General features: G+C 53.8%; 2 protein-coding genes across 6 annotated transcripts in view; both read left to right on the forward strand.

Annotated features, from left to right (window-relative positions):
• The window catches only part of ST3GAL3 (ST3 beta-galactoside alpha-2,3-sialyltransferase 3), a 201,996-nt gene extending 184,256 nt beyond the window's left edge, over positions 1-17,740 (forward strand). For 3 of the 5 annotated variants that reach the window (XM_043574703.1, XM_043574704.1, XM_043574707.1), the window contains 4 exons: positions 2,007-2,111; positions 10,125-10,271; positions 10,468-10,614; positions 16,679-16,887. In XM_043574703.1, coding sequence (XP_043430638.1) covers positions 2,007-2,111; positions 10,125-10,271; positions 10,468-10,614; positions 16,679-16,768 — 489 coding nt within the window. In that variant the 3' untranslated portion in view covers positions 16,769-16,887. Of the gene's footprint in view, positions 1-2,006; positions 2,112-10,124; positions 10,272-10,467; positions 10,615-16,678 lie in introns of all 5 variants that reach the window. The other 2 variants (XM_043574705.1, XM_043574706.1) reach the window with 1 other exon arrangement.
• A 2,592-nt stretch (positions 17,741-20,332) lies between these two features.
• Positions 20,333-23,708, forward strand: ARTN (artemin). Its single transcript, XM_043573334.1, has 3 exons — positions 20,333-20,465; positions 22,562-22,723; positions 22,795-23,708. Exons 1-3 carry the CDS (start codon positions 20,333-20,335, stop codon positions 23,262-23,264), a joined length of 765 nt encoding a protein of 254 aa, XP_043429269.1. The 3' UTR covers positions 23,265-23,708.
• The last annotated feature ends 415 nt before the right edge of the window (positions 23,709-24,123 follow it).

Consider the following 24,123-nt stretch of genomic DNA (forward strand, 5'->3'; position numbering starts at 1 on the left):
ATGCCCACACGTGGGTATCACCTAGAAACTTGTCCGAAATGCATTTGGAGCCCCACCTTTGGCCTGGTGAATGAGAACCTCTGGGGGCGGGCCCAGCCATCTGTTGTAATGAGCCCTCCAGGAGGTTTGGATACAGGCTCAGCTGTGAGAACCACTGGCCTGCAGGATAAAACCAGGTTCTGTGGCATAGCGCCCATGACCTGGCCCCTGCCGACCCGTTCCTTGTCCTTGCCCCTCTTTCTTGCACCCAACATACACCCTCCACTCTGGCTGTGCCGGAACAGAGAGATCCTATATCCCACCTCCTCGCCTCACCTGCTCCCCTTCGTGAGGCTGTCATAGATGCCTCTCTTCAGAGTCCCCACCGAAACACTCCTCCCTCTGTTACGCCTGAGGGGTCACTGCCCTGCCAACTCTTACAAGCCCCCAGAGGACCGGGACCATGGGGTTTGTCTCTGTAAGTCCATCGCCTCCAGCAATGTCTTAAACACAGTTGGCCACACATAAATGAATAAATACATGTGGAAACTGAGGCCCAGAGTAAGGCAGGAACCTCTGGAAGAGTCAGGATTCCCACCCAAGTCTTCTGACCCTCAGTCAGGACTCTTTCCTCTTGGCTGGGCTGCCTCCCCCTTTCATGGCCCTGGGAGGTCGTTCTTTTAGATCCAGACCCTTGCTCTCCTCTTGCTTCTCTGGGGCCTCTCTTTCCTTTAGCCATGTTTGATCTTCTTTTTGCGGGTCAAGATCACTGTCCTTGATAAAAAAAAATGAGAACTGCACGGTGCCTGGCGCTTTGCCTCTTTCAGTTGTCTGTCAACCTCATGAAGTCGGCCCCAAGCCGACTCCTATTTCTGTCCATTGCTTTTGCCAAATATAGCTTTCAAAACGGTTTTTTTTGACCCTCTCCTCAAAGCACACATCAAGATAAATTCCAAATGGACTAAAAAGTAAAATATAAAAATACAACCAAAGGGAACTTTGAAGTAAGTAGAATAGAAATCACATCCCCAGAGGGAAAAGAACTTTCAAGGGGTGGACGCGCTAGGAGAAATGAGACTTAATAATATATGAAAATTTAAACTGAATTCACAACAATGAAGAGACTGGATGCCACAGAGCCTTGGAAAGTGTGTTTGGGAAATATGACAGACAAATGGTTATTGTTATGAAAGTTGACCAGAAAACTATTAGGACCCCAGCAGATAAAGGGCAGGAGACTGAGCAGATCACACAGAAGGAAATATAACTAGTAACAAAAATATGTTTAACCTTTCGGCAGTCGGAGAAATTCATGTGAAGACAACAGGATGCCATTATCACCCACCACATCTTTTTTTTTTTTTTTTTTTTTTAATTTTTTTTTTCAACGTTTATTTATTTTTGGGACAGAGAGAGACAGAGCATGAACGGGGGAGGGGCAGAGAGAGAGGGAGACACAGAATCGGAAACAGGCTCCAGGCTCTGAGCCATCAGCCCAGAGCCCGACGCGGGGCTCGAACTCACGGACCGTGAGATCGTGACCTGGCTGAAGTCGGACGCTTAACCGACTGCGCCACCCAGGCGCCCCCACCCACCACATCTTTAAAGAACATGTTTAAATGATCATACGTGATTCTGGCAAGAGTTCAGTGACAGGTGCTCTCAGAGGCTACTGGTTGGAGTATAAACGGGGACAAGGTTTTTGGAAAGGAAATGACATTTGGCACCAATAGCCATTACCCAAAGGAAGGACAGATCGGCACACAAAGGTTGTTTTTAGAGTGTTATTTAATAATGGCCAAACCCAAATATAACCTGAGGGGTCTATTATGTAAATGATAGTTCGGTGACGTGAAGGAGTGCTGTCCTCATGGCTGTCCTCACAGCCGTCCTCACGGCCGCCCCCCTCCCCCATACTCCTTTGGTGCGGGCAAGGTTGGCAAAGCAGTGCTGGGTTCGGTGTTGGGAACGATGATTCCTCTGCCTCAGCCCATGTCTTCGGGGTTCGTTTTTCCTCTTCTGTACAGTGGGGACAGGAAAAGCTTCCCCGTGTGGCTCCCTGTCAGACTGCCCTCAGGAGCGAGCAAGACAGTACACGTGGCGACGCTGGACACAGTGTGCTCCCCCTGCAGGTGACGGTCCCCTTCTGAGAAGCGAGAGTCAGCCAGGCAAGGGCCCAGGAGTGAGTGCGTCAGGGAGAGCACGGGGCCTGGGCACAGGGCAAGTGCCACTTGGGCGGGAAGGTCCAGCCACCCCATTTCTCAGCCTCCAGGACACTTAAGTAAATTTGCCTTGGACCCTAACCAGCTGCCCGTCTCAGCCTCTTGGAGATCGTAGATGAAGTTTGGGGCACAGAGAAGAGCACTGGTAGTGAGTGTGGTACAGTTGGTGAATTAAAAATAATTCAGTATAACTGGTGTGTGACATGAGTGCAGTGCCCCTGTACCGGGGCGGGAGGGCACCTGGTTCTCCTCCTGCCACACCCCTGCCATGGAGTGAAGAGGAGTAAGCAGGCCAAGAGGGAGCTGCCCCCCACAGGCGCATCCCCAGGCGCTAGACCATTACCAGCTGCTAGAGACCTCAGAATTTCTTGCACTAGCAGTGGTCAGTCCACTTCCTTCCTCCTAAAGACAGAATCCACCTCCCTGTGCAGACCCCTAAGCCCAAGGAGGGCTGTTTGCAGGGAGGTGGAGGTGCGGGCTGGGGAGTCTGCTCACGTGTGCACAACGCTTCTCGTGGTGTGGGGTGGGGATGGGAGTGGAGAGAGAAGGGAGCCGGGCTGGGGCTGTCTCTCCTCACAGCACCACGGCTCGGCACAGATCTGCAGGAGGCCGGATTCTAAATTCAAACCTGGGTCCCCAGGTGGTTTTTCAAGGGAAAAGAGAATATATTTTTATTTAACAGCTTGGTACCTTGATTTATAACTCTCAAATATTTAGAATCCAAGATTCGGACATGTGGTATCTGGACTTCCATTTGAAATTTTGTCCCTGGCCCCACAAGCGATGGGGCTGGCCTGCATGTATGTGGGGGGCAAGGGCTGCAGACGAGGCTGAGTAGGCAGAGGACAGACGGTGAAGGGTCTTGTGACGGGTCTTTGGTATAAAGGTCACGTCAAGGAGCTCGGACTTCATCCTGTGAACTAAACAATAGCAGAAGCCAAAGAGCTGCCTTGTCACCAGACATATGACACGCGTGACTTCATTGTCATAGCCCCAAAATGCCATGAAGCAGAAACTATTCTTATTTCCCCTACTCTATAGATGAGGATAATAAGACTTAGATAGGACAAAAACATAGGCCAGGAACACAGAGTGAGCAGTTAAGGTGTCAGGGTTCAAAAACAGACCTGCAGAATAATTGGGGCAGCTCAGGCCGCAAGCAGGGTGGGGTGAAGCTTGAAGGTGGGAAGCGTATGGTCGCACGGTGAACCAGCGCAGAAGCTGCAGATTTGGTAGTTGCTTAGTCCCCAGGCAGGAGGGAGAGGGCAAGGTCACGGGAGATGGATCACTAGGTTTGGGTTGCTGGGGAAGAACAGTGGTAGTGGATCCTCAGGGGAAATAGACTGGATAAGAAAACAAGCCTCTTGGGCCTGGGTTTCTTCAGCAGGGGACTGGACCACATGCTCTTGAAGGTCTCTTTTTGTATGATTGTAATCTGCATTTTGAGGGTTGGTTGTCTGGAATACTATAGAATATGTCTGTACAAAAAGAACATGCTTTATGTCTAGCAGGCACCCAAGTATTTGTGATCTTTGTGATTTGCAGTCATTAGCTTTGAAGTATCTGCATCTGTAAATAGCTTCTTTTCGAGCTCTTCATTTTGCTTCTAGTTCTGTTCCTGTGTCACCTTGCCCTCCCTCCCATTTTATATGCCATGTGTGTGAACATTTTCGGGGTATGTCTCCTCTGTATTCTAAATAAGCACAGCAGGTATTCTAAGCCTCTTTTTTGGCTCTTGCTCACATTATAATCATCCTACCATGTATTGAGGTTTTTGTATACTACCCTGTCTTTTCCACTGAGTTACAGATTCCTGTTGGTTTAGGAAAACAAAAGCAAAAACCAGACCCACGCGCTGAATTATCCTGACAGGCTGTCTCTGTGGGCAGTGGAAAGCCACTGAACATTCTAGTCCTCCTGAGAGTGTGCAGGTCAGACCTGTGCAGGGAAGGGAAGGAATTGAAGGTGGAGGTGGGCAGACCTGGTAGCTGTTGGGGTGACCCCAGGGAGAGGGGGTAGCCTGTCCCAAGGCAATAGCAGCCGGGAGCCCGAGTGAGTGCGCCCACCCTGCTCTGGGCCGCGGGACACCAGCCCAAGGTCAGCCTCTCTACTCCCAGATCTCTCATCTCCTGAGGGAGAGGGAGGAAGGGGCTGCGGAAGGAGACCTGTCCAGGGAGGCACCTTCTTCCCAGAAGCTTTCCCCATTGCTCCTGGCTGTTGCATCAGCGGGAGACTGGCGGCTGCACAACCATGAGCTGGGTCCAGGCTTGACTGAGGCAGGGACATTCCTGGAGGGGGAGGGACTCGACAAGGAATGCAGTCCACAGCTGGCCTTGAGGAGAGGTTTGACCATTCTGGGGCCAGCGTCATGGGCTGGCTTTATAGGCCTCTGTGTTGTGTCCTGTGGGGCAGGGAAATGAGCTGTGAGAGGCCTGGGGCCAAATTTGGGCAAGCCTTCTGGGACAGGGCTGCGTTGTGGGGCCGGGCTTGGCAGGGTCACCCAGCGGGGGAAGGCTCCGTCGCCCACTGCCCTCCTGCAGGGAACCAGAGGGAAAAGCAGGCTTCCCCGTGTGAACGCATGTGTGTCTGTGTACTGGCCTGCGTGGCATCCGGCGTTTCCGACCACACCCTCTCCTTGCCTCTCCACTTCTGTGACACTGGCTCACAAACATAATAGACGAGACTTACTAAGCTCGCGCTATGTGCCAAACATGGGGCCAGATGCTTTTGCAAAGTGCATAGCACCTCGTACAATCCTCACAACAGTCTGGGAAGTGGGTCCTGTCATCCCTGTTAGGCCCGAGGAAGTTGAGGCTTGAAGAGATGATGTGACGGCCCCCAGGTCACACACGTGTCGAATCAGGATGCGAACCCTGGTTTTCCAGACTCCAAGGCTCCTGCTCTTTCACTCGCATCCCTGTCTGTCTCATGGTTCCTCTTGGTCTCCCCCAGGTGCCTCTGCTTCCACCTGCCCCCTTGACGTTGGTGGGTATGGGGTTCTCATCCCTTCTCACCTGATACCCGAGATTTTTTTTTCCTTTCCAAGTTTTTATTTAAATTCCAGTTGGTTGTCCAAAGGATACAAAAATGCTGATTCGAAGGGGCACACACATCCCAATGTTTATAGCAGCGCTATCAACAATAGCCAAAGTATGGGAAGGACCCAAATGTCCATTGACAGATGAATGGATAAAGATGTGGTATATGCATGCAATGGAACATTACTCAGAAAGAATGAAATCTTGCCATTTGCAACAATGTGGATGGAAGTAGAATGTATTATGCTAAGGGAAATAAGTCAGTCAGAAAGCTAAATATCATATGATTTCACTCATGTGGAATTTAAGAAACAAAACGGGGGAAGAGAAGGAGAAATAAGATAAAAACAGAGAGGGAGGCAAACCATAAGAGACTCTTAAATACAGAGAACAAACTGAGGGTTGCTGGAGGGGAGGTGGGAGGAGGGATGGGCTAGATGGGTGATGGGCATTAAGGAGGGCACTTGTCGGGATGAACACTGGGTGTTACATGTAAGTGGTATGTTAACTAACTTGGATTTACATAAAATTTAAAAAAAATAAGGAATAAATGATCATAACTGACCTCAGAAATACCTGTATTATTGTCTAAAAGCAAAATAGATAGATAGATAGATAGATAAAATTCCAGTTAGCATACAGTGTAAATTTAGTTTCGGGAGTAGAATTTAGTGATTTATCACTTACATACAGCACCTGGTGCTCATCACAAGTGCCCTCCTTCATCCCCATCACCTATTTAACCCATCCTGATACCAGAGATTCTTTTTTTTTTTTTTTAGTTTATTTATTTTTGAGAGAGACAGAGACAGAATGCGAGTGGGTGAGGGGCAGAGAGAGAGAGGGAGACACGGAATCCGAAGCAGGCTCCAGGCTCTGAGCTGTCAGGACAGAGCCCGACACGGGGCTCGAACTCACGAGCTGTGAGATCATGACCTGAGCCAAAGTCGGTCGCTCAACCGACTGAGCCACCCAGGCGCCCCACGATACCAGAGATTCTTAATCAGAAGTCAGCAGATCCCTTGAGTTTGGGGATTCTGTGAACCTCTGCAAGGGTTGCAAAATGTAATGTGTATGTGCCTGTATATGTTTTTCTGAGAAGAGAAGCCATAGCTTCTATTTTAGGAGACAGGCTGGTACTTGATATTTTATGGCTGGGGAAACACCGAAATACCCAAATCATATCTTAGTCTTATTGTTCCTCCTTTCCCTGAAATTCCTAAGGAGACTCTGCCTCAGGACAGTGACAGATGGGGAAAAAAAAAACAGAACCACTGACTTGTTCCGTATGCCAGTTCCCAGGGCTCTCACGCAGGGCTCCCTGGGACTTGAGACCAAGTGCAGGCCTCCTGTCCCTGTGGGACCTACATTTTTCCCCTGAGGCAGGGAGCAGAGGCCAAGATCAGGAGCTGGGCCTGTGCTGCATGGGAGCAGGGAGTCAAAAAGAGAGGCGTGTGTGTGTGTGTGTGTGTGAGAGAGAGAGAGAGAGACTTTTTGCCTTATCCCAGTAAATGTGACACATTCAGTACCCTCAAACCTAAGTGGCCAGGTCAGCTGCTCCTCCTCCCCGCTGAAGCTTTTATCAGATTTTCACAGAGGGTTTGAGGTGATAAGCTCATTTGCCAGTTTTGCATAGTGGTCACATATGGGGCTTCAGACGTTTCAGAGAGGGTGTCATGGAGAGAGCCAGATTCTGAAGTTGGATCCAGCCAGACCATTTCCTCGCCTCTCTGGACCCCAGTGCCCTCCATGAAATGGGATGTGGGGCACCAACCAGGTGACCCCTATTCACCCCAGAGCTGCTGGAGGCAGAGGGGAGGTCTCATTCCTCCTCAGCTCCAGGCCCCAGACTTCCTGAGGTGGGAATGGTAGTGATGGTGATAAATAGCGTGGAGACAGAATGCCCATCTTGGTTTTATGACACTCAGGTTTGAGTATTGGCCCAGCCACTTGTGTGACCTTGAGCATGCTACTTTGTCTTGGGATCTGTAGCTGTGAAGTGGGGGAGAATGGAGGAGATACAAATCAAGTAATGTCTGTGAAAACTAGCCTGGAGCCTCACACACCCCAGGCTGTGCCTGTTCCTGGCTCTCCCAAGCAGCCCCTGTGCCCTCTGCTCTTCACGTGTGGGGGACAGGCACAGGCAGAAACCCCAGGGGGAGAACTCTTGGAGCCTGCCAGGCTCCGCAGAGGGGACAGGGGCCTGGCACAGGCTGGCACCTGCCATTCCTTTCAGTCCACACCTGGCCCTCCCAGGAGCGGTTCCTCCCCAGGTCTGCGTAAAATCTGGCCCATCTCCACACTTCCCTTTCCTACTGGGTACTGTCGCCCCTGACCTTGGGTCTGTGGGATTCTAAGAAGATAGAATTGAAAGAAGCAGATGACCAAGTAAGCCAGGATGGGCTGAAGATACGAAGAATTCAATGTGGATTCCTGGTGTTCTGGTTTGGAAGATGGGTGGATAGTAGAAGAGAGAACACAGAAGGCAGAGCAGATCTGGAGAAACCAGAAGAAACCAGGTCCGTGTCCAGCAACAGCAGATTGGTTAAATAAGTTACAGTGCATCTTAGTGACACAATTCTTAGAAAACATACTTTTGATGTCTATAACATTGAGTTATACAGATGTATCATTTAATGGAACCTCTGTTGTAAGCCTCTGGATTTTTTTTTTCACTTTTATGAATAACACTGTAATAAACACCTTTTTCCAAAGGTCTTCACCATTCTGACTACTTTTAGAAGAGAAATATTGCAGTCAGCGGATATAAAAACAACTTTGAGGCTTTTGATACATATTGTCAGATTGCCTTTTATTTTTTATTTATTTTGAGAGAGAGCAAGAGCGTGCATATAAGCAGGGGAGGGACAGAGAAAGAGGGAGAGAGAGAATCCCAAGCAGGCTCTGCACTGTCAGCACAGTGTCCAACGTGAGATCTCGCTGTGAGATCATGACCTGAGCCGAAATTAGGGGTCAGCCACCTAACCCACTGAGTCACCCAGGTGCCCCTCACGTCGTCTTTTAGAAAGGCTCTACCAATTTTACTCCTATAGCAATACCAGAGAATTCTACCTAGGTGTGCATTCCACCACAAAGCGCCAGGATACATACACAGAGACACATACACACGCATACACATACTTTAGAGGGTAACAAATATATATATTGCTCTACTTCTGGGTTGTCTTGTTTCACGGATCTTTGTGTCACACAGATTCTTATACACGTATCCCATATCTTAATAATTGCAATTTCATAATATATTCTTAATATCTTATTTATTTATTTGTTTATTTAGAGAGAATGAGCAGGGGAGGGGGCATAGGGAGAGAATCTCAAGCAGGCTCCAGGCTCAGTGCAGAGCCCAACAGGGGGCTCGATCCCACAACCGGGGGATCATGACCTGAGCTAAAGTCAAGAGTTGGATGCTCAACCAACTGAGCCACCTAGGCACCCCTGTTAATATCTAATTTTTAAATTTGGGGGCTATTTTACCTGTTGAATATTTTGGGTGGGTTTTTAGAATCCTTTTGGTAAATTTCAAAAGCCCTGTTGGGATTTTTCTTAGACTTCTGTTAGGCGTTCATTATTCAGGGAGGGTGTGCCATTGTGTTAATATTCAGCCTTCCAATCTAAAAACATGGTTTATCTCCAATTTTTTTTCAAGTCCTCTTTTTATATCTCTCAATAAAGGATTGTAGTGGTTTTTTTTTATTATAGTTAAGTTTATTACTCAGTTTTGATGATTTTGTTAGGATTGCAGATGGGATCTCCTTTGTATTGTATCTGGTGACTGTTTTCTGTTGGAGTACAGATCCCATTACTAAATTATTCTGTGCCTTCTAAGTTTAGTTGATTGTTTTAGGTTTTCTAGGCGAATAACAAACACCCTGAAATAGTAGATTAGAGTCCATGGCTTGGTAATGCCTCCAGTCCGCAGGATTACTGTGACTCTCTCCAGCAGTACTGAAGCCCAGTTGTAAGGGTGGAAAAGGTGGGTGAATGGACTGAGCCCAAGTTCAGGGTTTCCCTAGGCTGGGGCAATCGAAGAGCAAGGGGGCAGGGGACTGAGGGAGCTCACAAGAGAGCTGGCGTGATCTGCTTCAGGGACTAGACCAGGAAGGGGTCGTGTACTGAACAGAAATGTAGGGCTGGGAACTGGAAGAAGGGAGAGAGTCAGGAGACGAAGGTGTGGCCTTGGAATGGATGCTGGGATGTCGCGTTTCAGAGCTGATGCCTTTCCCATAAGGGACTGCACTCCCTGAGATCTCCACTTTGCTGTTAAAGAAACTGAGGTTCAGAGAGCTTGTGACTTGCCTAACGTCATCCGCCGCTAATCAGTGGCATACTATGCTCCTCTGTGCCTTACTAGCTCACGTTCTGTCCTTATTTTTCAGGTTCACTTTAGAACAGTTGACTGAAAGCAAGGAGACAGCAGAAGGGAAAGGAGGAGAGCCCAGCAGAGCAGATAGAAGAGAGAGGGCAGGGTCCTCGTGGGCCCCTCAGCTAGTTGTGAAGGGCAGGGGACAACTGGCCCACTGGGTCTTCGTGCTGATCCAAGAATCCCCTCGGATGGGAACAGCACACCCCAGTGCCCCACGCTGTGTGCCCCTGCCCTGCAGTTCACTCTATGTCCACCATCATACACCGTGGCCCCACCATGTGCTCTCTGTTCCCTACCACCTCCTCTTGTGACTGTCATACATCCAGTGTCCCCCCGCCACACACACACACACCAGGTCATCCCTCTACCACGGTGTTTATTCCACACAGGCCCCACCTTGTTTCTCATTTGCCTGTACACACTTGGGGTCTGGCCACACACACACGCAGCCCCATCGCAAGCTGTGTGCCCAGCTCATGCCCACTTATGCTGTGTCTACAGAGTGCGTCGGATGGCTTCTGGAAATCTGTGGCCACTCGAGTGCCCAAGGAGCCCCCTGAGATTCGCATCCTCAACCCATATTTCATCCAGGAGGCCGCCTTCACCCTCATCGGACTGCCCTTCAACAACGGCCTCATGGGCCGTGGGGTGAGAGAGTGGGGCCCCGGGAGAGGGCAGAGGGGAGCTGGGTCAGAGATGCTGTGGGAGGGGAGGACGGGGTGGCGGGGTGAGGGGCAGAGGGCTTGTTCCTCAGAAATGGAACTCAGCTCTGATGAGTGTCGCTAAGGGTCTCAGACTGACTCGGTCCTCCAGCTGAATTCTACACTTCCTCCCTCCCCTCCAGAACATCCCGACCCTTGGCAGTGTGGCAGTGACCATGGCACTACACGGCTGTGATGAGGTGGCGGTTGCAGGCTTTGGCTACGACATGAGCACACCCAATGCACCCCTGCACTACTATGAGACCGTGCGCATGGCGGCCATCAAAGAGGTGCCGGGCTGGCTGGGGGGCAGTCCCTTGGGCAGGGCCAATGGAGGGGTGTCCCAGCACAAAGGAACAGAAAGGGGTGAGCCAGCAGCTGGTCTGGCTGCCCAGAGCTCGCAAGAAGGCTCTGCCCTGCCCTTAGCTAAGTTGGATCCCTGAAGGTCCATCCCTGCATTCAGGTCTCTGACCACCGAGCGTCCTCTGTGCCCCTGAGCCCAGCACTCCTTTCCCCACCCTTCTCCCCACACTTTCCCTCCCTGACCCTCTCCCTGCCCTGGTCCTGCACCTGCCTCATCCTTGCTATTCCCAACCCTCATATGCTCATCCTGGCACCAGCTCAGGACCGTCTTCTCTACTGCAAGTCCTACCTTCCCCCGAGGACTTTTGTGCCCCCTCAAACCACCCACAGACATTGCCTCTCAGTCCCTGTACCTCTTCTGCCCCTCCCACCCCCCCCCCGCAGAGGAAAGCACTGAAGCTCTCTATCGCCCAGCATTGCTTCCCAAGTGATCCCTGTATTCAGCTGCCTTAATGTTCCAGAAGCATGCCAGGTCTCCCGGGCCATCAGTCAGCCTCTTCTGATGGCATCTCTGCCTTCACACCCAGGGCCCACGTAAGCCCCTCTTACAACTCCCTCCACCTCCACCACCAGCCTTCCACTGATGCCAGCCTGGAACCTGCACATCTTGGGCCAGCACTTCGAGCAGCTTCTCTGATCCCACAAGGGAATGAGGGGTGGAGGGGGGGTTGGAAGACGCCTCCCATCTGTGCAGATTCTGTAAGTGTAGGGGTTCCCATCTCAGCCAGCCGTCCTTCTGCTCACCGCTTATTGGTGCGCCCTTCTCCAGCCCAGAGCCCTGTCCTCCCTGAAAGCTCCCCCACCCTCTTGTCCTGCGGGGAAAACGGAGGCTGCGGCAGGGACTCTGTCAGCTCCTGCTGGCTCGTGCCCGCTGCACTCCTCACTCCCTCCCGGCCTGGCTTCCTCCTCCACCTGCCATGACTCCCACTCAGGTCACCAGTGACTCACCTCAAGGCTGCCAAATCCAGTGGACACATGTTTCCTGACCTCTCAGAAACATGCTTTATGTTGACTACTCCTTCCTCTTTGAAACTGCCCCTGCTCGGGCTTCGGAGTCAGTAATTTCTGGCGTTCTTCTGATTTCGCTCGCCAGTCTCTCTCATTCTCTTTCTCAGCGTCCTTGATTTCAGAGTCAGCATTCGCTAGGGCTCCATCCTGGACAGTCTTCTCTTTCCGTACACGTTCTGTGGGAGATTGACACCCCCATCCGTGGCTTCAGTTGCCATCTGTATTGTTTCATGCTTGGGGTTCACTCGGGCCACCTCAAGTAATGGGAAGTTATTGCAAGAATGTAAGAGAGACTTGGGCAACCAGAAACTGCCTTACGGCTGGGCCTCCTGTTGCCTGGAATGGGATTCAGGAATAGGGGGCCCATTTCAGGTCCAGCACCGCTCCAGAACTGTCTGTCTGACCCCATCACCTTCAGCAGTGACTGGCTCCAAGCCTGCCTCCTGATTGCCAGGAGCCTGTTGGTCTTTCCATCTGTCTCTCTTCATGTATCTTCTTGCTTTTCTTGTCCCCTGCCAGCACCCATTCTGAACCACTGGCACAGCTTTTACCTGTCTCCTGGCTTCTCTTTCCTCGTATCTGTGGTCTCTTACATACTCCCTTTGTGTAAATTTTGTGTTGGCGTTTCAGGCAGAGGGTGAAAGGCTGTAGACACGGGCAGTAGCCAGGTCACTCAGGACTTTCTGTGCCATGGTGAGGAGCTTGGACTCTACTCTGAAGGCCAGAAGGAGTCATGGAAGGATCTTAGGCTGTAGATTAGTGCATAGTAGGCCACTGCGCCTGCAGCATGAAATACAGGGGCACAGACTTCAGTACAGAGAGCAAACTGAGGGTCGCTTTGGGGGAGGCGGGTGGGGGGATGGCTAAATGGGTGATGGGCACTAAGGAGAGCATTTGCTGGGATGCGCATTGGGTGTTATATGTAAGTGACGATCACTGTTCTGCTCCTGAAACCAATCAATACTATACTATATGTTAACTCACTTGAATTTGAATAAGTAATGGAAAAAAAAAAAAATGAGGGGCACTAGGTGGAGACAGAACTAGCTGGGAGGCTGTCACAGCAGTCTAGGCAAGAGATGAACACCCCTGACCAGGAACTTTTCAGTGTCAGTGAGAAGACAGAGAAAGAAACAGAATTTTAAATCCGCAGGGCCTGGGCTTGCCTCGGTACGGGAAGAAGGTAGAAGGGACAGCACCTTCCCTGAAAAGCCCTCTGGTGGAGACTGTTCCCTTTCTTCGGTGCGCCAGATCTCTGTTTTCAGGCCCAACCGCCCCCGCCCAGCCCTCTGAAACAGGCTGGCTTGAGGCTCCTGGCGTCTGCCGCACCCCCTTCATGCAGGGCACTGAGGAGGTCAAGCCATGACATCAAATGGCCTGGGTTCAGAGCCTGGCTCTGTGCTTTCCTTTCCTTACCAATAAAAAGGGTAATGACAGCACCTACTGCCTTGGGGGAAGATTAGACGTGATGATGCTTTAAAAAAAAAAAAAAAAAGTCCTGGCACATAGCAAGCACACATAAAGGTCCACCAGTATTACCAATATTACCAATATTAATGTTTTACCCCTGCCTCCTTGTTACCTCCCAACGTCCTAGACGAGGATGCACTGGAAATGCTGGTGCCTGGGCTCAGGGTCCCTGCCGTCACCTTTAGTGTCTCCAGTAGGCAAGTGAACCAGGCAACACCCTGGCCCCCACCACTGCTTCCCCTCCACTCGGCCCACGGGCCCATTCTCCAGGACCAGCGGGAGTGTGCGGGCTGTGGAGGCCAGTGGAGCAAGGATTGCATGTTGGGGGATGTGCAAGGGGTGTCAAAGGAATTCAGAGGGGAGAAAAGTGAAAGGACAGAAGCGATAGGAAGGTGCAGGGTCACGGATACCAAGGGAGCAGCGTTCATGGACTGTCTGCCACGTCGGGTGCTGTCGAGAAGTCCAGCAAGATGAGTACTGGGAAATAGCCAGTGGCTGCACCAGTGAGGGGGCCCCGTGGACGGTGGGGAGAGCAGCTTCCAAGGCCGGTGACCAGGAGCTAGACTGCTAGCTGAGCGGTGAGTAGAGGCGGTGCAGAGAGGACAGAGAGGCAGGCATGGTGCATAGGACGTGCTCTCGGGGAGCGTGGACGAGGAGGAGGAGAGGGACAGAGCAGCAGCTTGCCCGAGGCTTACACAGGCTCACAGAGGTCCGTGCCACCCAGCAGAGAGACCCGGTCTGGAAACGTCCTTTTGTGAGTTGTGGTCACAGCTGCCTGTTCAGATACAAGGCCAGCATGGATGGAATCCCCCAGGGAGCCGACAGGGTAGAAGTGTGGGCGGTTGGGGCAGCACTGGCGTTTAATGACTGGCTGAAGGACGGGGAGCCAGAGATGAAGACAAAAAGGGCTGTCAGAAAGACAGCTGCCTCCAGAATTCGGGGTTCTGCTGAGGCTGGGGACCCAGGACCACCAGAATTCTGCCCTAGCCCGTAGACACTATAGACAACACAGTGCAGATAGTTCTGGTAAGCTCCCATGCCGTCTGTATAGAAGGGAGAATGAGGAGGGATTTCCTGGTTCAAGAGAGCTACACCCCAGGGCCCACCTTTTTGTTTGCTCTTTCATTATGGACACTGTCAAACATGTTTATAAATACAGAGAATAACGAATTGTCAAGTACCTGTCACCCACATCCCTCAATTACCAGCACGTAGCCACTGTTTCATCCGTTTATCCCCTCATGCACCCCTCCTCGCTGATTATTTGGAAACAAGTCTCTGATATTTTATTGTCTCAGCCTTGAATATTTCAGTAACTTTCTCTAAAAGAGAAGAGCTTTTTGAAAAGTATCGCAATACCGCTATCACACCTTTAAAAAAAATGAATAATCCCTTAACGTCATAAAAAATGTCTAGGCTTGGGGCACCCGGCTGGCTCAGTCAGAAGAGCATGCGACCCTTGGTTTCTGGTTCATGAGTGTGGGCCCCACAATGGGGAAAGAGATTACTAAAAAAATAATAAGGAAAAAAATGTCCAGTCTTCCACTGAGCTTTCAAACATTGATGATTCCCAGTGGGTGTTCTTAAAACTAACCCATCAGATCGATTGCTTCTTGCTGGGGGTGATGGAGGGGATACATAAGCAGAGAGCAGAGTAAGTTTCTACATTTGTTCAGATCCTGGCCCTACCATTCCTCTAAGCGTCCATTTTCTTTCTTTCTTTCTTTCTTTCTTTCTTTCTTTCTTTCTTTCTTTCTTTCTTTCTTTCTTTCTTCTTTCTTCTTTCCTTCCTTCCTTCCTTCCTTCCTTCCTTCCTTTCCTTCCTTCTTTCTTTTCTCTTTCTTTCTTTCTTTCTTTCTTTCTTTCTTTCTTTCTTTCTTATTTTTTAAATTGTTTTAGTTTATTTATTTTGAGAAAGAGAGCACAAGCAGGGAAGGGGCAGAGAGGAGAGACAGAATCCCAAGCAGGCTCTGTGCCATCAACGCAGAGCCCGATGTGGGGCTCGAACTCACAAACTGTGAGATCATGACGCGAGCTGAGATCCAGAGTTGGTCACACAGACGCTTGACCAACTGCATCATCTAGGCGCTCCTAAGCTTACCCACAAAATCTAATTTCATTCAGTACATATTTATTGAGCACCTACTCTGTGCCAAACAGTCCCTGCCTTCAAAGAGAGAGTGTGCCAGGAGATGGACTTTTCAAGGAATGAGGGCAAATCACACTGCAACAGGGAGGGGGCAATTCACAGACAGCAGAATATAATGACAGAAGCCTCAAGGGAGCCAGAGGTTTTAGGGAGTTTGGAGGAACAGTTGTGTAGATGGACCAATAGAGAGAGGAAGACCCTGTAGACCTTCAGGTGTCATGGAGTGTGGATTGGGGGAGAGGAGAACAGTCCCCACTTGAAATGCATCTGGGGTACACTGTCCTTAGGGGCAGCTGGGTTTGTGGTTAGCATAAGAAGTTGAAGGGGAGGGGCGCCTGAGTGGCTCAGTTGGTTGAGTGTCTGACTTCGGCCCAGGTCATGATCTCACGGTTCACGAGTTTGAGCCCCGTATTGGGCTCTGTGCTGACAGCTCAGAGCCTGGAAGCTGCTTCAGATTCTGTCTCCCTCTCTCTCTGCCCCTCCCCCACTCATGCTCTCTCACTCTCTCTCAAAAATGAACATTTTTTTTTAATTAAAAAAAAAGTAGAAGGGAATACTCAGAGAATGTAGGGAATTTTGCCTGCGTTTAGATTGAAAGGATCTGGCCAGTTGTACAAAGTTGGCTGAATGAGAATAAGGACAGGACGGAGCCCTGCATCCTTAGCACCAGTAAACGGTGCTTGTTAACATCGCTGTGAGGCTTGGTGCTGACCAACCCAGCAGAGCAGTCAGGTGGGTACAAACTGTAAAGAGGCTGTCCACGCTCACTGAGTCAATCAGTTAGCCCTTTTTCATCAGAGACTTAGCCATCAGAGCCTCCTGGTGGGAGTACTGGGGACAGGAAAGAGCCTCAGCCCGGGTGCAGTCTTCCCCCAGGAAAGCCCCAGAAGGCAGCATCTTCCCTATAATTAACATTAACTTCCCACATTAACAGAAAGGTGAGCCTCTTGGTCTCGGGCCCCCTGGCTCCTCTGATCTGAGAGGCAGGATTTCATCAGCTGCCCCCAGGCCTGGAGACTGGATTGCATCAGGCCAGAGGATGACTAAGCCACCCCACGCAGTTCTCTTTCCAGCAGGGCCCACCCGCCAGGCCTGGGCCAGACCTAAGTGACTCACATTGCCTATCCTCAGGGTGCCTAGGACCTAGGTGCCCTGGACATACGGCCAGACAAGGAGGTGCTGAAGTCTGTGGGGAACAAGGTTGGAAGGCCTACATCTAAGACTTGGAAGAGGAGAAGAGGCATAGTTCTCCCAGTGTGGGGAAGGAGGGAGGATGAACCGTGGCCCTTCTGGAGCATGGGAGGGTGGCGGTCAGAAGAGGGCACTGAGCTCAACTCATCACATCTCCATGTCTTTCCTTCCAGTCCTGGACGCACAATATCCAGCGAGAGAAAGAGTTTCTGCGGAAGCTGGTGAAAGCACGTGTCATCACCGACCTAACCAGCGGCATCTGAGGCGGGCCCAGCACATGGCCACGGAGGTCCTGGCACCGCCAAGAGCAAGCAGCAGCCACCACCACCTGCCCACTTCATTGGCCTTGGTCTGGCTCTGCCTGAAAGGCACAGGAGTCTTTAGACCCCGAGAAGGACAGTGCCAAGTGGCCCCAGGGGTGGCGAGGCCTTGGCAGGGCAGCCAGAGCTGTGTCTGCCCAGAGGCCAGCCTCAGAGACCAGCACTTGGCCTCATTCTCAGCCTGGGTCCTTGAAGCTAGAGGGCCAGGAGGCCACCAGCCGTGCCCAGCAGGCCCAGCATGCAGGAGGTGGACGTCAGGCAGCAGGGCTGCTGCTGGAATCATTTCTCCAATCAGTGTTTGGTGTATTATCATTTTGTGAATTGGGGTTGGGGGGAGGGTAGGGATAATTTATTTTTAAATAAGGTTGGAGATGTCAACTTTGGTCCACTTGCCATACAGAAAGAGGCCCACTAGGGGGCCTATCGGGTCTAGGTACCAGTGGGCTCCCTGTAGAGTAGGGGTGCCATGACTAGCCTGGACCCTGCTCGGGACTACAGGGGAGGTGGGCAAGGTCTCATGCCAGCCCTCTCCAGCTCATGACACTGTTTGGCCTTTCTTGAGGAGAAGATGGGGTATTCCCATTCACCAGCCCCTAACTACCCCACAGGGAAACCCTGGAGCCATCATTTAAGCCAACAAGACAGCCCCTGGGTTAAGCAGAAAGAACTACAGAGCCTGGGAGATGGGGCCTGGCCCAACCTGATGGGAATAGCGCCCCCCCTCCCCAGCTGCAGCTGATCCATAGGACAGCGCCCCAGCCTGGACTGACCAACCTGGCAGCTGTTCTGGACTTCAGCAATGAGACTGTCAGGTCCTTGGGTTCTGCCTTTAGCTTGGACCAGAGGGAAGTGAGGCTCAAGGACCTTACCCAGGCTGTGGCAGCCATCCTGGAAGCAATAAAGCTCTTCCCCGAATCTGGCCTCCTCTTGCTTTCTCTGACTTTCCTGGAAGAGGCAGGAACCTGGGGCCTCAGCAATTATGTTAAACTCAAGGGCCATCTCTCTAGCCCACGCAGATTCCTGGGTCTCTTTCCCTTCTCGTGTCAACTGCTGGACACGGGTAGCTACTACCTAGGGGCCTCCTGAAGCCTCTCCCATCCCACAAAGTCCTACACCCTGTTTGCTTTAAGAGAAGCAGACCAAAGGTGTAAGGGCATGCCCCAGAGTCTACCCTAGTCCTCCTAAAGGAGCCACTGAAGTCCACAGCCTTACGATAGCACCTCTGAGTCCCCAGAACCCCAGTTCTGCAAGCAGGGACAGAGATTCCTACAAGTACAGGAAAGATCTATACTGAGCCTCTGACACAGGCTCAAAGACCTTACCTGCTCCTGGCACCCCAGGCTGAGCCCTGGGGAGAGTATGTCCCACCCCAACCCAGAGCACAAAGGGTCCCCTGTCCCTACACAGAACAGGAAGGCACAGCCCCCTCTGGGCACCCTCAGGTGAACATTAGAAAGGCTATCCCCACCCCCACCCCCTTAGAGCGCTAGAGTCTGATCCCTCCCTTTGCAGCATCCCCAGGCAGGCCTGAGAATGGGACAAACATACACCTGCATCTGAAGCCATGGAGTGAGCTTCCTGCCAGAGCTGCCACTATGACAGGCTGGCTGGCCCCCTCATCTCTCACCTGCCATCCCAATCCAAGAGTCCTTGCCATCCCAAGGACCACCACCTTCCCACCTGCCCCCTTACTGCCGTGGTTTGTCCTCAGGCAGAAGCCTCCTCAGCTGAGGGGAGAGCAAGACCCTGAGAGGCACACCCAGAACTCCCTTGGGATTTTGCTGGCAACTGGGCACAACTCCAAAGCACATCATGTTCTACGGGAATGGCACCCCCTGGAGTTGTACAGGGCATGGGCTGCATGCCTACAAGAGGCAGCCACGGCTGATAAAGCCCCAGGTTGCAAGAGGCAGCAAAGAGAGGATCTACTCACTGCGTGGCCCCTGTCCTACCAGGGTCCTGTCAAGCCTGCGGACAGCCACCACCAGTTTTCTGTGGTCTGGCTTCTGCACAGAAACTGCTCTCACAAAAGCTGTGGTTCTCAGCCCCGGCCATATGCCAAAATAACCTGCACCGATTGGGAAAACGGCACATGCCCACCCCAAGATTCTGATTCAGGTCTGGGGTGGAGCCCAGATGTGGGTGGTTTTAAAAGGTCCACAGGTGGTTCTGATGCATAGTCAACGTACAGCTGGTCCACACACGTCCCCTGAGCACTTTCATCCCCACCCATGGCTTCCAGTTGTCAGTTGGTCAACAATTTCCAAATTGCCATCTCCACCCCAGCTCTCTCCACGTTGCTGCAGGCTACAGATTCAGCTACTTCCTGAACATCGCCGCTAGGGTAATTCACAGGTCCTTCCAACTCCACACATCGGACACTGAACTCGTGAGCTCCTGTCCTCCACATGCCCCTCCTCCGGGAAGCCCCAGCTGCCAGCATGCATCGCCTCCACCTCATCACCCAGGCCAAAGGCATACCTTTGTCCTACCTCTTCACCCCACCCAATCAGGGATCAATTGAGTTTTCAAGAAGGTGTGCTCGCGAAAGAGGCTTGCAGCCCTCCGCTAGCCCCACACTCTGACTCAGGCTCCTCTCTCCCCAGCAGCCTCCTTACATATCCCCAGACCATCCACCCCACTGCGGCCAGTCTCTGAAATGCTTGTCTGGTCACACCATTCTCCTGCCTGAAACCCTTCAGTGGTCCCCAGTGCCACCTGGATAAAGGCCAGACTCTAGTATGACACACAGGATCTGGCCTTTCCTTACCTCTATCCATGTTACTCACTCAACCTCCACCCCACCTGCCAAATTGCCGTAATTAGGCACCTGAAATACTACCCTCCAGCTGCTACCTCAAAGCCTCCGTGCATGTTTCTCCTCTGTGACCCTCCCTTCTCCAGCACGGGCACCCGCGCCTACCAGCACTGCCCCTGTGGCGCCCCGGGTGAGCAGCGGTGTTCTCGGATCTGTCTCCACTCCAAGCCCCGGGCAGTGGGGGCCCTGCGGCAGGGCGGCTGGAGCAGGGTCAGGCCCCCAGGGCCCCAGCGCAGCGCCTCACCAACATGACGAGTTCCATGGGTCCGCTGGGAGAAGTTAGCGGTGGGCCAGACAGCAAGGAGCAGCCACTGCGGGCCGGCCAGCCGGGACCCCAGAGACCGCACCGACTGCAGGGCCCTCGGCTGAGGCAGGGACCGGCCTGTCCCCTCCCTCCCCGCCCTCAGCCCAGCCTCCCGACTCCCTACTTCGCGTGTCTACAAACTCTGAACGCCCAGTTCCCGTGCCTCTCTGCCGCCTGGGTTCTTAGCTCTGAGTCCCAGGGTCTCCTCCCAGCGTCTCCTCCCCCCAAGCTCTGGGGACCTAGGGCAGCTGGGGGGGAGGGGGGCGGGGGGACTCGATCCCAGCAGGTGGAGTGGCCAGGTGAGCCCTGAAAGGTGGAGTTGGGCGGGGGCGCTCTGGGCCCCACCCCAGGATCCGGTGACGCCGGGGCTGGAATTTGACACCGGATGGCGGCGGGCATGAGGCTGCTGAGGGATGGAGTTGGGCCCGGCCCCCAGACACGGCTCAGGGGCTCGGCCAGCAGCAGGTCCCTCAGGCCCCAGCCTTCACTGCGTCCCGGACCCGGAGCCCTGCACCTCGGTAAGCTGACCTGTTGGCCCACCCCTGTCCCAGCCCTGGGGCTAGGGGGAGCGGGCAGGATGGTTCCCCTCCACTCCTTTCTCACATTCTCTCTCCCTCCCCTGGGCTGGAGGCACAGCCCTCAGCCCCTCCCAGCCCCCTCGGTCCCCCTGTTGCTGGTCGGACTGCGCTAGCCCGCTGTAATGTGAGGCTCCTGCTGCCGCTACAGGGCACAGACTGGCTGCCAAGGCCACGCTTTTGGCTAAAAGAGGCGCTGCCAGGTGCACAGCCTTGGGCATGAGCCTTTTAAGCTGCGGGGAAAAGCCCAGCACTGGTCCCAGGAAAGGTGCCTAGAAGAACACGGAACAGGACCCCAGTGGTGAGTATCTGGCTGGCAGAAGCGGGGCAAGGACTGGAGGACCACCAAGTGGCCCCAGGCTGCAGAAGGGAGACTGGACCTGCCCTGCCCTGCCCTCAAGAGACCTGCTCCTGAGCTCCCCCTAGTGCAGGGGGCCACTAAGGCTGCCTGGCCCGAGTTTCCCTCCATCATTGAAAACAGTTACTAGCTTGGCCCATCAAGGCTCGATTCAGTTAGCAGAGCACACCTAGCGCTGGAGGACCACACCAGTGAGGCCTGGGGAGATCTGGCCCACAGGTATGCAGACGTTCTGTGGGCTATGGGGTGGGGGTGGAAGGTGACAGCTGGGACCCAAGGGTAGACCAGCTAGTGAGGACTCCAGGGCCCCAGAGGGGTGTATGGGAATGCCAGCCAATGTGGGTTCACCAAAGATTGGTGGGGCTCAGAAAGGCTGGATGGGCTCAGGAAGGATGGTTCATGGGGGGAAACTTATAAAAGCAGGGCCAGGTTTCCAGACCTACAGGAAGCTGGAAGGGGGACAAACCTGGACCAGCTCTCAGAGACGAGGTTGAAGTGGAGGCCTGGCTGGTCCTCCTGGGAATAGCTCAGGCCTGAGTATTTGAGCAAAGGGAGAAGCCCATCCACCCTTTGAGTCAACAGGTTTGGCAATGCTGCCCCCTGGTGGCCATAGGGAGCCATGCCCAGGCCCTATGTTAGAGGACCCATCAGCCACCATCATGGACTAGCTCTTGAGGGACATCTGTGGCGAGAAGACAGAACTCTGGCAGCTCGGGGTGCAGACTGAAATCTTAGAGGAGCAAGGTGCTGCAGTGCTGGGTGGGCAACACAGGCTGAGGCCTGGGTCTCGCTAACATCAGCTAGGTCAATAGTAAGCACCCTAATTCTTCTCTAGGCCATAGTTTCCTACTCTGTGACATGGAGAAAAAGCTCCCTAGTTCCTTCTCCAGCTGCTCCTGGAAGCTCCAGCTCTGTAGCACAGGGCAGGAAGGTCCTGAGGAAAGAGGCCTTGTGACATTAGACAGTCACTGAGCTTCCCTGAGCCTTATTTGCTCAGGTGGAACATGAGGATTCTGCCATCTACCTCATGCAGTTGTGAGAACTGAAAGAAGGAACAGGTGCAAAGCATCAACACATAGGTTCTTGATGTAGTTACTTCTCCTCCTGGGTTGGGTCCGCCTTTCCAAGCCCCTTGTTCCTGGCCTGAAGACACTGAAGTGGAGCGGTGGCCTGCTCTCAATGTTCCGAGCTGCCTCAAGAGAAGGGGGCGTGTGTGTGTGTGTGTGTGTGTGTGTGCGCGTGAACAGGTCAACTACAGCTGATGGGAGCTCCTGGTATTGACAGAGATGGAGCCCAGATGTGGAGGCCCTTCTGTGCTGCCCCACTGGCCCCAGCTTGGGCGGCAGGTGAGTGGTTCTCCCAGTGATGCCACTGGGTATTGAGGAAAGGTGGTCTGATTGGGGAGAGAACGCATGGCTTGGTCTCGGCAGGCGGGTGACAGAAGCGGAAGGGGAAATGGCCAAGGAGGGACTAGGAGTAAGTAGGAAAGTCAGTGTCCTCAGCTGACCTCTCCCCTGGGCTCCCTGAAGCCATGGACCCATTGTCCTCCTATCTAAACCCTTCCATAGCTCCCCCCACCCAACTAAGAGCCCATCCTGCCTCTGATCCCTGCTGCCCCAGCCAGCCCCTTCCCGAACTCCCTACACCCCAAGCTGACCTCGGTGCCCTCTTCCTCCCTGAGGCTCCACTTTTCTCTCTGTGCAGTCTGCCCTGTGGCCAACCCTGGCCGCTCTGGCCCTGCTGAGCAGCGTCGCCGAGGCCTCCCTGGGCCCCGGGCCCCGCAGCCCCGCCCCGCGCCTCGGCCCCGCCCCGGCCCCGGCGGCCCCCACCGGCCACCTGCCGGGTAGGTGAGAAGGCGAGGGGGGCGGGGCGGGGCCGGCCCGGGACCCATCGAGTGACTCCATCTCATTGCAGGGGGCCGCCAGCCTCGCACGTGCGGCGGAAGAGCTCGGCGGCCACCGCCCCAGCCTCCCCGGCCCGCGCCCCAGCCACCTGCGCCCTCGCCCGCGCCTCCCCGCGGGGGCCGCGCGGCGCGGGCCGGCCGCGCGAGCTGGGGGAGTCGCGCGCGGACCGCGGGGGCGCGGGGCTGCCGCCTGCGGTCGCAGCTGGTGCCGGTGCGCGCGCTCGGCCTGGGCCACAGCTCCGACGAGCTGGTGCGTTTCCGCTTCTGCAGCGGCTCCTGCCGCCGCGCGCGCTCCCCGCACGACCTCAGCCTGGCCAGCCTGTTGGGCGCCGGGGCCCTACGGCCGCCCCCGGGCTCGCGCCCCGTCAGCCAGCCGTGCTGCCGACCCACGCGCTACGAGGCCGTCTCCTTCATGGACGTCAACAGCACCTGGAGGACCGTGGACCGCCTTTCCGCCACTGCCTGCGGCTGCCTGGGCTGAGACCTCGCTCCAGGGGTTTGCGGACTGTACCCCTACCCGCGGATCCTCGAACCTGGGGCCTTCTCGCAGGAGCCCGCGGGCCGGCGGGTGGGGGGCCCTGGGCCAGAGATGGAGGCCTCAGCCAGGTGAGTGATGGCTATCAGCCCTGGAGAGATGGAAGGACGACTGACCTGCGGCCCCAGGGTCCTCGCCCTGCAAGTCCCAGCCCTGCAGGCACCAGACAACCTCAGCTGTGGAGACCTTAGGACCCACTTCTCACAGACTCTGGCACTGACCCGGCCACGGACCCAGGACTCCTCCTCTGGAGAACTCAGCAGCTCTGAAGTCCCAGCCTCAGCCCAGGCCCTGGGGGGTATGGAATTGGAGGAGACACATTGCTGACATGGGCCTGTACTCTTTCGTGGTTGCTGGACCCCTATTTATTATTCCTAAGTTATTTATTTACTTCTGTGGTTTGTCACATCCTTTCCTGGGCAGTGGGGCTGGATGGGTAAAAGCAGCTGGATGGAGATCATGCGCTGGCCATTCCACTCACTTCAGGCTGACTCAGCAATCACAGGCCTGTGATCTCCCATTGCTTGCCCCCCCACCCAGCAGCTCTGGGACACCGGGCATAGAACACAGGCAGAGTGGGTGGCAAAGGTGTGTTCACCAGTCCTGAAAGGGCAGCTCACACCCCCCTGCACAGTCCCCAGCACTTGGGACCTGTAGTTACTGGTGGAGAAAACTCTATCCCTGTGACATCAGGCATCCTGGGGGCCTCACAATGTGTAATGACACAGAAAACCACACATTGGCCCACCCCACTGTCACTAATCTGTCCTACCCTCCAGGGCACCCTAATGGGTGCATACACTGC

Source organism: Prionailurus bengalensis, chromosome C1, assembly GCF_016509475.1.
Source record: "Prionailurus bengalensis isolate Pbe53 chromosome C1, Fcat_Pben_1.1_paternal_pri, whole genome shotgun sequence".
Taxonomy (NCBI): domain Eukaryota; kingdom Metazoa; phylum Chordata; class Mammalia; order Carnivora; family Felidae; genus Prionailurus; species Prionailurus bengalensis.